The sequence below is a fragment of the Blennius ocellaris genome (assembly GCF_963422515.1).
Source record: "Blennius ocellaris genome assembly, chromosome: 18".
NCBI classification, from domain to species: Eukaryota; Metazoa; Chordata; class Actinopteri; order Blenniiformes; family Blenniidae; genus Blennius; species Blennius ocellaris.
In genome coordinates this window covers 10,066,932-10,081,350 of record NC_137667.1, presented here as the reverse complement: position 1 = coordinate 10,081,350, position 14,419 = coordinate 10,066,932, and the positions used below count along the sequence as shown (strand labels likewise).

Below are 14,419 nucleotides of genomic sequence, written 5' to 3'. Positions count from 1 at the left end.
GTAAATTAAAAAAAACTAAAGGTGAAAAATAATGAATGTGCAGTCATGGGGAAGAGGAGGTTGTGTGCCACCTGGGGTTGTAACAATGAGATACAGGCGTCAGGTATAGTGCAGCATTCACTCATTGGTGATTTAACCGGAGCATACAATCACAGAGCTGATAGAGAGAATGGATTAGACTTGCAGTACAAAATACGATTTTAGCAGATGGGCAACATGATGAACTATTGCATTATGTATGATGAGTGCCAGTTGGCTTTAGGCTGTTCTGAAAGATTTATTTCAGTCAAGCCCACTCACTCCACATGCACTTGTGAGATAGAGACAGGCCTATTCCAGTATAGTTTAAATAGTCTCCTACAATACACTGGAGTCAAATATAATACCTCTGCAGGCACAATGACTGCACATGTGCCATTTCTGTGCTCATAATGTATTATACAATGACCTGTCTCGACACACTTCAATGTGTTCTTGTGGTTCTGTTTAACTTGTGACGCCATGTGAGAGCGACAATATGACCCCAGTATACATATTTCCACCCAATTGTGGCATTTATACTCATTACAGCAACAAAGACGACAAGGGAAAGGCATTTGTATGGAAAATAACTAAATTGCATACATACATATTTTGAATACATATAATTTCTATAATTTTTTGAAGCTGTATCTTCATTATTCAGGAAAACAGGTCATTGAGTTCAGATTTTTCCATCGTGTGATGAAGAAACCATTTTGTACACAGAGGGAGATCCATGAAATGAAGGTTCATAATCATGTAAAACCTTACAACATTCACCCATTATTTTTCTGCCAATAACTAAGAACTCTTGATCCTCCAGATATATATTATACATTGTCCCAAAAAGACATTAAATGACAAAACATACCATTAGTCACCTGAGACTGAAATGCTGTTAATCTGACCTTCTCACCGATTCACCCTGAAATTTCATACATGCATTATTAAATTTAAACTAAAATATATTAGCATGGTTATAGTGTCTGCAATTATACATGTTCAGGAAATCAAGATGAATATGCATGTACAATATTAAAAACCTAAACCAGCTTTATTTGTGCCAAAAGTTAAATATTCTCTGTCGACACTTCACACAATATTTCTGAAGTATTGCAGTTATCTGAATGTTATGACCGCCTCTCTCCACCGGGGGCGTGCTGACCACTGTTGCAGGGCCATGACGTTGTGAGGGGCACCAGGAGGGACTCAGACTCAGGAGTGGACCTCATTGTCTCCCTCCACCAGGTGGGCTGCCATCTCACTGCCTCCTGCTGCCATGCTCACACACTGTGGCCGTCCTGCATCTCAAAAGAAAATTCTTCTTGCATTGGTTCGAAGCTTATGATTTGAAATATGGTTAATCTCAAAGGTTATTAATAGTTTTGAGCTAAACCTTGGATTCCAATTCATTTGGTCTCCATAATACCTCAAATCCAGTAAAAATTAGTGTTTTAACAAGCTAATCTGCCATCAGTCTCTGTTTAGTTCTTTTTCGTTTGAATTTCTTAAAAAAGAAAAAGAAAATACAAAATCAGGCTTTCAGAAGAAAAAAAATCGATCACCTTAAAACTATAAATACGAGATATCAAACAATAATATTCTTCATGAGCGGCAGAAAAACACATTGTTCCTGTTCATGTTTTTAAAAGCTGTGACGCATTTATGTTGCACGAAGAGAAGAGTCAAGAAATGAAGACACACAAACAATGTGAAGATTTCTATTCAGGATAATCTGTATTTATACATTTACAGGCCAAGCATATGTTTTCCATAATGTGCTGCTGAGTTACATCCATAAAAATAATATAACTAAGGATCATTCAATCCTATATACAAATGTTCACACACATGCCTAATATTTCACAAGCACTATTCAAAATTGAGTCAGAAAGAAAGAGAGACAGAAAGAAAGAAAATCCCTGTTTTCATCACGACTACAATTATAAAATAAGGCAGCATTAATCATCAGATAATGTGAACATGTTGATCTTTGGGCGAATTCTCCCTGTAACGTAAAGACTGTGCCGATTTTCCTCTCGTTAAAATGACAAAGACGGTCCCAGTTCTCATGACGACGGCCAGCCTCTGCAAACATTTCTGACCATGATTAGTGAGGGTTGTTTTTTTTTTTTTCCTTCTCTTTTTTCCCCCCCATGTTGTCAGTCCACTTCTCTGAACAAAGATCACACATAGGCACGGCTTCCAGACCACCATCATTAATCCACGCGGATGAAAATGCACGTCCCTGATTAGCCGGGGTTAACTGTGAGGAGAGAGGGAAATAAACAACATGATGTGAAAACCTGGGAAGCGACCAGCAAGAATGGCAGCACTTCAAACGCTCACCCACACAAACACACACACACACACGCACACACACACAAATCCACACGTATTAAACAAGGAAGCTACCCACTAACCACACAATGGATGAGTAAAAAACATAAAAAAGCAGACAGATACTGGAATAATCTCGGTCTGCAAGCTTGAGAGAGGTAAACATTAAAAACAAAAGCTTGACATTTTTGGGGAAGGGAGTACGCGAAATATATAGCTTAGCATTAAAACAAGAATGGAAAGAGGTGGAAACGGCTCCGGTATCTCTCAATGAAAGTCACAAAATTTGCCAACCCGGTTCCCTGTGAAGCAATTAATTCACCGCCAGGCTCATTCCTACCTAAACTATGACAGAAACACAAACAAATAAAAAACTATTTAAACTAAACCAACTAGCTGTATGGTTACACATTATACTGACAAACATGAGTACAAAGTACACCGATAATCCAATGAGCTACTTTATAATACTAAGTCACGACTGACCAAGCTCACAATTTAAAATAATATTTGAACACGAAAATGCATGTTTTAGTTAGAGAATAATTATCTTTCAACAAGACCAATCTCTTGTATCATATCTACAATTCTCCACAATACAAATTGCATCATTAGTTGATGCAGTTTACCTGCGTGTGATATCAGACAGTTAAAAAAGTAACCAATACTTTGAGCAGTTAGAGGAATTTTTTGTTTCAATTCACATTGTTATTATTATTACTTGTAATCTAATAAAATTCAAGCAGCATACCAGGAGTTGTACTAGAGCACTAGTCCTTCGTTTACCTCCAGTGGAAACAAGCTTTTGGTGTTGTATTGGTGGAAATCATGGGGGGTGGTTTGAGAAGTCACACTTTGCCGTTTACATGAACACTGAATATCGATTGATGTGCTGGAATATAAGCTTGAAAAGCTTCCCCCCATCCAGTCAGTGGATCTGATGCTATTAAACATTTAAAATCATTGGAACCGATTAGATAAAAAGTGTTTACATGACGAGTTTGTAATTGGATCGGCATTTGGGAATTTCTTTCATGTGTCAAATTATAATTTATTTATTTTTTACCTCCCCCAAATATGCAGACCAAAATCATTCCCATTCTATTGACTATTTGTTAAGTATCCATATGCCCCAAAAATAACTTTGTAATAGAATCTGTGAGACCAAACACTATTTTCATGATTTGCACTCGACAGTAAACCTACGAATGACACACTTCGTCATGCAGTCTGTCACGCTCCTACAGACCACCTACAGACTGCAAACACACGTCTCATGCAGGGGTCCCGTTACCCTCTGTCCCTCCTCTGTCACTTGCGTCAGAAGAACAAATCATCATCATCATCATCATCATTAACGATATCATCCAATGACCAACTCCAGCCTTTCAGGTCAAAATCATCAAGCAATCTGAAACATCAAGTATGAGATTCAACAAGGGGTCAAAGAGATTGATGCTTTCACGGATGTATTTTGCGGGGGGGGGGGGCAACACATGCAACGGTCAGCAGGGGGCGGCTCGTGAGCAGTCTGATCGTTCGGATGAGGAGGGTTAACGGGTACAGCCGTGCAGTGGGCGGACTGGGCTCACCGACCCGGCTACTTACAGCCTCCCAGCGTGAGAGACGTTAGAAAGGTGGGGTCAGAGGTGAAGAGGTCAGGGGTCAGTGGAGGATGATACGGAGCATGGGGCCAGTGCTGAGGGATGAAAGCCTGTTAGGGCGCGACTCAAAGTACAAACTACCAGTCGCAGAAAAAACCCCACAAAAAAAACCCAACCCAGACTGAAACCGTTAGTTACTCTCAATTTGGGGACATTTTCTACTCCATTAGGTTTTCTGCCCACACTGAAGGAGGTGCCATGTTGGAGCATTAATGCTGCACTGGGCGTTATGCAAATGCAAGTGGTTGAGGAAGCCTGTTTAAAGCAAGACATTCTAGGTCAGCCACAGCTTCAGGCCCCTTTCAACTCTGCAGGACTGAGACTCATCAACAGACATAACAAATCAGCGAAGGTTGTTTTGAAACTCGTTTTTGACCAAAACCTGCTGAAAAATTCAAGTTTTGCCCTCATGTTTTATTTAACAAGACATTTATAGGAACTGTTTATGCTCCATGGAGCTGCCTCATGATGAGGAAGAAAGGTTCAGCTTATTGGAATAGGAATAAATATACTTTTTGGGAAATATGTGGTAACACGTGCATCTCTGTAAATCTTCTAAAGTCACAAAAGGTAAATTGAAGCAAAGGGTAGAATACATACATGGATGATTTTGACCTCTTTGCTTTAGAAAACCGCATCTGAATTCAAGCGAGTGATTAAAGATTCAGTTTAAAAAAGAAAAGGTGAGGAAAACCTTTCTTAAACAGATGGACTATATATATATATGGTGTGGGGTTGTTTTTTGGGAGTTGGGCTTGGCCCCTGAGTTCCAGTGAAAGAAACTCTGAAAGTTTTAGCATACCAAGACATGTTGCAGATGGCTCCGTCCAGTACCAACATGGCTGTGCACTGGTACGTAAAACTCTAAACCTTGTGGAAAGTCGTCCTCAAAGAGTTGAAGCTGTTATAAAACAAAGCTGGACCGACGTTACATTAAAATCCTTTGGTTCAAGAACGGGATGTCACTCAGGTTAAAATGCATGTGAATAGAGGCGAGTGAATGCTTTTGGCAATATAGTGAACATGTGGTTTTTGTTTGTGGTTGACATACTAATTTTCAAGCAGTTCAATTGCATCATTGACATGTAATACTGCATATTTATACTGACTTTAAAGTTGTACCGATTGAAATATAATTCCTAACACTTATAAGGATTAAAATACTCAAAAGTACACATGTTCTGGTGAAGGCCCTCCAAAGGGTAACAAACGGTACTAAAAACAAGTGGGCTCATTAATTAGGTTTATAGTAACTTAAAAAATTAATAATATTTCCTGCTCTCACACATTTATTTAATGTTTAATTCCAGTTTTTTTTCTGAATTGGATGATCAGACAATTATTGTATCCGAATAATGCAGTAATTGTAAATATTGTTCAATATCACGTGAAAGTTGCTTACCTGGGTTTCCCTGATGGCTGCGGCTGCTGCTGCGGCTGCTGCTGCTGTGGAGGCTGCTGCTGCGGCGACTGCGGCGCCTGTCTGGTGGACTGAATCTTGATGGCTCCGCGATGCGACATGCGAGGGGAGTTCCTGGGCGAGGGCCGAGGGGAGAGTCTTGGGGAGGAGCGTGGCGTGCCGTCGGAGGGCTGGCTCTGAGCCGAGGATGGTGGACTCATGGTGGGGAGTTTCCTCGGGATGCGTTTGAGGAGGTGGCTGACCCAGTGCTGCTGCTCCTCCGGAGAGCTGGTCAGCAGCAGCAGGTGTTTGGCGGTGGACATGTCATAGTTCACTGTCAAAGATTCAGAGATAGAGATTGAGGTTGAGATTGATTAGAGATTAAAGAAAGCAGGACGAGAGACGAACATATCAGCAGATCACCATCTATATTATAATATTTATATTATTTACAATATAATATAATATAATATAATATAATATAATATAATATTATCTAAATAAATAAATACATCTGAAACAAAAGACTGAAATAAAAGTAATTTGATGTTAGTTTGGGTGACATCAGACAATGATGGGCTTGATAAAATGTCAAAAAGATTAAATAAAATTCTTGGACATTTGTCAATAACCTATCGTGACCGATAATGAAAACATTTTCTTGGTGGAAAGTGTACATCAGACCTAAAGTAGTTAAATACGCAATCATTTGGGCTGTGTCAAACATACACACCGAAATATAGCCAACTAAATATTTTACTATAAACTTGTAGCAGTAGTTTCCATACTAGATATCCATACAAATTTAGACCAAACAGCAGTCGACACACACCGTATTATTCTTTCAGTAAATGCATCTTTTTAAACAACATTTTAATTGCAACTCATGATTTATTTGAACATATCTCAATCTACCTTTACCTACTCTGGCACTGATCACATAGATCAATAGTAATACAGAACTTGGTCTGCTGAAGTGGCATTTCAGAGTTCATTTTTGTCACTTAATGCAAATTTCAAATTGAGTTAACTGTAGAGAAATCAATATTTGGCACATCCACCTTCTGCTGTCAAAGCACTATCAATTCTTCTCAGCACACAGTTTTTGAAGGAAGTTGGAGGAAGGCTGTTTGAAAACTGAGAATAGTTCTCCCAGAAAAGGAGTCTGGCTCAGATCCCTCTTTCTGATAATTTAAACCCAGTTTGTTCTCTAAACACTGGCTGTATGTTTTGGGTAGAATTTTTTTTCTCTGTTGATGGATACATTTGGAGCATATCAGACAACTTTCTACTTGTACGACATGATGGATAAGAAGCTTTATATCACACCAGCACTGTAAATAAACCATGTACTATGTGCATGTAATCAAATATTTTGCCATTTAGTGTTCTTGTCAATCACACTTTGCACTTTGAGTTGTATCGTTAGCAATTCTACACAAACTCCACACGCCTTGCTGTCCGAGTGCACTGACCTTTGCAGGGAGCAATAGCTTCCTCCGTTCTATCCAGGTGGTCTTTGTGGCACTTTGTGTGGCAGCGGCGGCACTCGAGGGCCGGCGGCGGCTTGAAGACGTGCCACAGGGGCCGAGTGCAGAACTCACAGCTGGAGGGGAAGTGGTAGAGGGTGAGGATGAACTCGTGGCCTTTGTGGTTGATGTAGGACGGGCGATCGCTATACAGCACGGGCTCCATCGCGCCCTCCTGCTCACGCTTGCTCTCGCCCTCATTGTCATACAGAATCTGGAGGGACAGATGAGGGACGACATGTTGATTTATACAAGGGGAGAGAAATGATAAATAAAAAAATCTAAGTCTGGGCACATTACCTGGAATATCCTTGGAATTTCTCTGGCTTCTGCACGGTAGACATCAGTCTGAGTGACAGGTCGGACATGAAACACTTTACTAAAAGGAGGAAAAATAGATGAGAAAGTTAAGTCTAGATCTCACACATGATAATAAATGTAATTGTTGCAATGATGTTCAATGCCATGTATACCAATCTTTCACAGTGTGCTCTGATTCGATTCAGTTTGATTAAAATAAACTGAGGTGTTAAAATGAATGTTGATCTACACAAACTTCACCACCAGCGTGCAACTGTAGACTCCTTTAGGAGAAGGTCTCTGAGTGACATTGCGATTGAAGTGTGTGCTGCACAGACGAAAGATGTTTGAAAAAAATAAAACCCCGAACAGGATGCGACAGGCTTCAGGATGGCTGTATCCTCTCCAGCTGGTCTTTGTTGGTTTGTGCAAAGAATTCCTGCTGTTGCTTTCCCTGCTTTATGCATTTTATGTGAGATAGTGAGCCGGTTAAAAATAACACCCCAGAAACCCAACATGTGAATTTAGGTTCACACACAGCATTGTTGTGGAAGTTTTAAAAGAACAGTTATGTAAAACATGTCATAAAAGCATGAAATAAACCGTTTGTTTTCTTCTTCTGAGTGATGTGTGTGTTGGATCCAATGCCAACAACACTGAGATGCATTTTTACCCCCACTTTAGGTTTCTCTAACAAATTGCCTTTCAGTACAAAGGACTTTCTACTTTTGTTTTATTGGCAATGCTGGCTTCAGATCGATCACAATTTTCTTTGCCGAAAATCTCTATTTTTGTCACGCTGGGAGTATCCTTGAATGGATCCACATACCAGCGCTGGCTGGTATGTGGATCAGTCTCTGCCCCACTTAAACTGAAAAGAAACTCTACTACTATCATATTTTGTTTTCCAGATGCTGAAACACACTATGAGCTGCTCATTTTTTCTTTAATATTAAGTCAAAACATTGCAGACACTGGCTTGCCATTAAATCCCACAGGCTGTATGTTCCCAGAGGGTAAATTAGAAATCTGGTATGTTGTCAACATTGCACAGTGTATTTTCAATTTGTCTGACTGAATGATGAAACACCAGTTATTATATGCACCGGCCTTCTTGCAGTAGTTGAGATGAAGAATTCTTCTGCAAAGTCTAGGCCCGAGACTGTAGCCAGTATAAAAGTCATATTATCAAATGGTGCATTCAATGACTCACTCGATATCCAGGGTCATGAATGGGTTGGCTTGCTCTCGGTCCAGCTCGCTGTTATAGAACAGGATCTTCTTACTGCTCACCACCACAAACTGTAAAAGGGAATAGAAAAACAGCAAGAGGCAGGAAGTGACTAAGTAACAATTGTGATTACTGAGAAAGCAAATCTGTCGATACAAGAAATAACGGCGGATACGTTACTTTTTTGTCCCAGCCAAAGCGCTTCGTGTTCTTGGTAGGAAGTGAGATCCATCCCTCGAGCCTGGAGTCTATCGGAGGGAAAACAGGAAGAGGTCCGAGTGAAAAACGGAGAGCTGCCTTTAACCGTGTGAATCACTTCAAAGAACACCTCAACATTTTTAAGGTTTCGTGGCATTTTCCTTAAGCAGGCACTCGGCACCACGAATAGAAATGATTCCTTGCAGCAACTCAAAGGGCAGGAATCAGGAAGTCCAGCTGCTTTCTTTAACAAACAGCAGCGGACGCTTCAAAAACATGAAATACACGAGCTCACAAACAAAAACACAGCAAAACAACAACAACAACAACAACAAAACTAATCAAGAGCTGAAATTGGTTGTGGAAAAAAAAAAATGAAACAAAACTGCACAAACATTTTACACTCCGCATTTTTTGTAGCTGAGCAAATTGCAGAGAAGCCGGGCAGCATCAAGCTGTGAGCATTCACATGTCCAGTCATCATTGAAAAGGATTAAAGCACGGCAGAGACACAGTCAACAGGGATTAACTGCGAGTTTGAACAAGAGTCTGGGTTTTTCCCTCTGAACTAAACACATTTAGGGCAGAACAGACAAAAACAATTTGGGGGCGGTGAAATCACAAAAAATGATAAAATGTTAGAAAATGTTTGTTTATGTCCAATTGCGTTTTTGTACTGCAATTGAATCCTGTGCTTCACTTTGAACCACCATGCACGGTCACCTTCAGATTCAGGCTCAGGGGACTGATCATAGGTCAGGGCCAGAGGGCGCTGGCCCGTCTCCTCGTGCTCGTCATAACTGTCTTCATCCTCAGAGTCAGAGTCAAAGAGAGCGCGAGTCGAGCGCAGGTTGGGCCGCGTGTCGATGCAGACAGATTTGTGTGTGCGCTGGTAGGTGAAGGACATTGACTCCGAGGTGTGAGAGTGAGTGATGCGCACTGCGGCGCGCCACGAGGGGAGCAGATGAGGTGAAGTGAGGAGGAGATAAAGATAAAGGGGAAAGTCAAAGACGTGAGGAAATAAAGAATACAGAAAATACACGGAGTTGCCGGTGTGGTTTGTAAATACGGGCGTACCTGGGTATCCGTCAGCTGGGTCCAGGTCATTCCCGCTGCTGATGCTGGTGGAGTCCAGAGAGTGAACGCTGAGGGAGGTGATCTGGCAGCGGAGCTGCTCGATGTCGCTGTCTTTACTGTCCAACGCCATCTGAAGCTCCAGACGGACCTGGTTCTCTTCTGCTATCAGCTGCAAGAAATACACAAACTGACTCAACTTTTGATGGACATAACTGCTACTTTAGGATATGAAGAAGTGCCAAAGAAAACACACAAAGCAGAGGAACGGAAAATCCTATACAAGCCACCATAATTCACAAACAAGATTAAAGAACTGTCAGATATTGAAAGATCACATAAAAAAGGCAGAGAAGCACCATCTCTGATTGCATATTTTTGGACAATTCTTCAGCCATAGAATCAAAATAAATCGAGTTAGTGAATAACAAATACAGGACACAATGCCGTCAGTCAGCAGGACTTTCTTGAATGCAACTCAAATAAACAGAAACTGTATTATAAGCACCAAGGATCCAGGCATGGTGGTGTATTGGGTACAACTACAGCCTCACTAAAATTTCCTCAATAAAATCACTGGTTCGATACCCAAATTGGAGGCTGCATGGTGTTGCATGTTCTTCACGTGCACTAATGGGTTTCTATGGGCATTTGGGTCTCCCCCACAGAATAAATAATAAGTGATTTGGGGTTCTAAAATGTCCCATAGACTTGAATGAGAGTGTGTAGTATTGTCGCGTCTCTGTTTTATACAAATTGTAAACTTGAACCAGCCACGTTGTTGCATCTTTCAGTGCTGTTGTCCAAATCCAGCTAAATAATGAGGAAACTGGTGATAAAAATGCAGTTTTCTTCTTCGATGCTTGCTTGGCTAATGTACCCGTGTATCCTATGTGTGTACTCTGGCAGTGTGGGCGTACTGACCGCTTGCATGTCCGTCAGCTCCTTTTGGTATTTGTGGATGGTGCTGTTGAGCTTCTGCTTCTCGGTTCTCAGCTCCAGCTGCAGCTTCCTGTTCTCCTTCTCCTTCCTATGCACCTCGGTGTCGGTGCTTCGGTGGGCCCCCCGCCCCGTCTCCCTCCTGTACATCACCTCGTGCAGCTTGTTCACGGCCTGGGAAGAAAAAAACGACAGCGCCGAGGCGTGTTTATGACAAATGTGAACTGGGTAAATAAAGAGGGAAGTCTACAGGAATATCAATGATGCTGCGAGAAACAATTTTACACTGGGTTCAGATCTAAGTGGTTTTGCCCAGAGTTCAGCAGCAAGCCGGTAGCAGAAATTATTCTTAACAACAAATGATGTGGCATAACAGTCTGAAGAAAAAAAAAAAGTATGAAGGTATATAAAAAGTATTGGAGGTATTTCAGGCTTTCCAGACCTGTGTAGGCGCCCAGACACGCACCTGAATTTTTAGTGTCCTTTCATTCTGCAGCTGCTTTTCGAAGGACAGTTTCACAGAGTTCATGCTCTTCTCCTCCTCCTGGGCTTTGTGGAACTCTGTGAAGAGAACAGACAGGAACGCTAATTAGAGGATACAGTTTTACTTGGTGTTAGATTTGTGAAGGTAATCGGGACTAAAAATACAAAACAACGTCTGTGTTATCCCTCCATCTTCTCCACTGCTTTTATCCACAGAGGCAGAAACAGAAGATGTAAATTCCTTAAAGATCGGCTTAGAGTTGAACGAGGAAAATTCACGCACAGGGCCCTAGTCACTACACCATCATGTAACCTTTATAAATTTTTAATGACATGGAAATTTATCTGCAGTTTCCACATTAATAATATTAATAAAAATAACACAGGGAACTTCATCTGCTCACTTCCGTCTGCAGCTGGAAAAGTAAAAACATTTGTCACACAGAGGCAATTTCTCAAAAATGCACCCAAAACCTTCATCTAAAGTGAAGTAAAAATTTTCAGGAGAAGTTTTAATCTACATTTTAATGACATTTACTACTAATGAAGGCAGATTCTTTTTTGATACTATTTCAAGTTTTCTGCACATAAATCGGGTGGATGGGTAAGTCATCTTCCAAACACATTTTCTATTTTCAAGGAGTCAGTGGACGTGTCATTTGTGCAAAAAAAAGAAAAAAAGCTCTCCGCTTCATTAATTCAAAGTGACACTCACGCTGCTGCATGTCTTTCAGCTGGTTGTTGAGCTCTTCCTTCTCACTGGCCAGGTTGGCTACGTCCACAGTCAGAGTGCGATTGGACTCCTCCAGCTGTGAGGAAGACAGAGAAATGATTCTTGTGACTCGTTTCAAAACAGAAGCCGCGATTCTTTAAAAAAAGAAGAAACAGAAGTATACACAGCACCAAGCATCTGAACAGGCTTAACATGAGACAGTGGAAACCTTGACCACCAGGAGCGCTCCATGAAATACGAATTAACATTAAAACACAGGCACACACACACAAAAAGGCCTGTCATTACAGATTACTTGAGTGGTGGATTCCTGGATTGCAGTGAGGTGGTCTCACCGAGCTGATGGTGGCCTCCTTGTCACTGAGCTCCTGCTTGTGTCGCGCCATCATGTCTTTGATCTCCAGCTCTTTCATGATCTTCTCCTTCTCCAGATCAGAGTATTGCTCCTCGGCGATGGAGCGAGCCAGCTGCTCGGAGTCCGCTTTGGTCAAACTGGCCTCCAGCTGAGATGTCAGTGAACCCCTGTGGAGTGAGAGAGAATTCTTATCATGGCATTGAACTGTGAGAACTGGATAAGTCTTTGAATTACACAAAATCCCTGCTGCTATCGTGCCTTTCAAGAATCGACTGCCTGTAGCGTGACCATACATCAATAATTCAATGACCTTTTTGTCATTGCAGGACTTGTTTGACTGCAGTTAATCTTTGGCTCTGCATCTGAGACGCCTGCTAATCGGGTTCAACTTTGTTCGATTCATCGAAAGGTCACATTCTGCTTTTTAGCTGCGGTAAGAGGAATTCACAGCGGAGCACTAATCTGAGAGGTCTGTCACATTGTTAGAAACACAGATAACACGAGCTGTGCTGACTTTTACTCCACATTTTTAACAATTGTTCATGGTTACCCACAAGTTTCCACTACTAATTCATATCAACTGGATGGTGCCGTTTTTGATTCATGAATTTCGATTATTTCCTATATGCGGGTAACGGGAAAGCAACAAAGACACCATCAGGGCTATCTGTTTGATTAGAGTAATAATTACATCTACAAATGAAAGAAAACACAAATGAGAAAGACTGATTACATGTAATAAAAAGCAGGGTTTCTCGAAGAGTTGTAGGATGCCTTCCACATATCTTAAACCACATCTCAAGTCCCCTGGTCCATGAATATTTTATAATTTTCACATCACATGTTACACTGTATTTATTAACATTTCTGGTGCTGCTTCAAGGCTTTCGTTTTGGAATCTGGGTGGTCTGCACATGTTAAACTTTGGGTTTTGGAGTCCAGCTCATTTCATCATTGTATAATCAAGTAATTTAAGTGTATGTGTATTATCAGCTTGTGGATTGCACATACAAAAACAATGAAATCTTCTCTACCAAGCAGCTTTTCTTTTCATGCATATATATATATATATATATATATATATATATATATATATATATATAAAAAGAGTGAGCATCAATCAGTAATTATTTCAGAATTGCCAGCCACCTTTTCTTTATTATATTAACTGCACATTGCTTTGTTCACAGTGATTACTTGTTTCAGTGGATTACTGTGATGAACATACGAGTCAAAAGATAACGATCACAGTTACCTTTCCTCCTGATACTCTGCCAGTCGCTGCTGTGCCTCTTTGTATAAATTATTCCTCTCTTCACAGTCATCCTTCAGCTCACGGATCTGCGTCTTGTAAAGGGTCTAAGAGGAAAACAACATACACATTTCATGAGTTTCACATCTGAGATTATATTTCCACACACGTGACGAGCTGGGAATCTTCCTCTCATTGCATTCAGGCTGCATATTTTAAGATCAGTGATATTTTCCTGCCAGGCTGACATTCAGATATTTTACAGCAACAGGTGGTTGGGGATACGATGCATGAAAATTAAACAAAAAAAAAAGAGAGCGAGTTACTGTGAAATACTGCTCAGCCTCCAGTTGGTCCTTCAAGTCCTTTAACTGGCCATCAGCCTCCTGCTTTTCCCTGAAACGACACCAAAAACCTGTCAATCACTTCTGCAGCCCAACGCCACACCACAGCCAAATGCATCATCCTCTAATCAGAGAAAAACATAATGTGATTCGCCACCATGTAATACAACAGTTAAAATTCTGCAGTGAAATTCTGCACGTGTATTATCCATCAGGCCTCAAGCTATCAAACACACATGAGTTTATTGTCATTCATGAATATATATCTGTATTCAGTGCATATAGAGGAGACCCTGGTGGCTACTATATTCAACTGAAGTTAAAGCTGGCGTTTGAAATAAATCAGAAAAAATAGTAATTAATCACAAAGTTTTCAGATATTTGGAGAGTTAAAGAGTACTGCATTCACACAAGGACATAAAGGATATGCGTTTATTTTTCCAAACTGGGGAGATATGTGCCTTCATTGTTGTTGTTTTTTTTTGGGGGGGGGGGTTTCTTTGTGGAGTGCGACTACGTTTTTAGTACTCCAGTTTCCTCTACAGCTAAAGGAAATT

The 14,419-nt window shown here is 40.8% G+C and overlaps 1 protein-coding gene across 4 annotated transcripts in view; it reads right to left on the bottom strand.

Annotated features, from left to right (window-relative positions):
• Positions 1-1,733: 1,733 nt before the first annotated feature.
• The window catches only part of LOC308143459 (rho-associated protein kinase 2-like), a 36,566-nt gene continuing 23,880 nt past the window's right edge, over positions 1,734-14,419 (bottom strand). Inside the window, exons 20-34 of one of the 4 annotated variants that reach the window (XR_013937023.1) lie at positions 13,845-13,914; positions 13,522-13,625; positions 12,247-12,433; positions 11,894-11,987; positions 11,162-11,256; positions 10,681-10,869; positions 9,760-9,928; positions 9,406-9,621; positions 8,665-8,732; positions 8,467-8,555; positions 7,254-7,332; positions 6,900-7,167; positions 5,428-5,758; positions 3,970-4,060; positions 1,734-2,287 (exon numbers count right to left, since the gene is read on the bottom strand). Coding sequence is in view for 3 of the 4 variants with exons in the window: in XM_080514274.1 (XP_080370400.1) it covers positions 3,682-3,772; positions 5,428-5,758; positions 6,900-7,167; positions 7,254-7,332; positions 8,467-8,555; positions 8,665-8,732; positions 9,406-9,621; positions 9,760-9,928; positions 10,681-10,869; positions 11,162-11,256; positions 11,894-11,987; positions 12,247-12,433; positions 13,522-13,625; positions 13,845-13,914 (2,050 nt within the window). In the remaining variant the exon portion in view is untranslated. Of the gene's footprint in view, positions 2,288-3,655; positions 3,773-3,969; positions 4,061-5,427; positions 5,759-6,899; positions 7,168-7,253; positions 7,333-8,466; positions 8,556-8,664; positions 8,733-9,405; positions 9,622-9,759; positions 9,929-10,680; positions 10,870-11,161; positions 11,257-11,893; positions 11,988-12,246; positions 12,434-13,521; positions 13,626-13,844; positions 13,915-14,419 lie in introns of all 4 variants that reach the window. The other 3 variants (XM_080514274.1, XM_080514275.1, XM_080514276.1) reach the window with 3 other exon arrangements.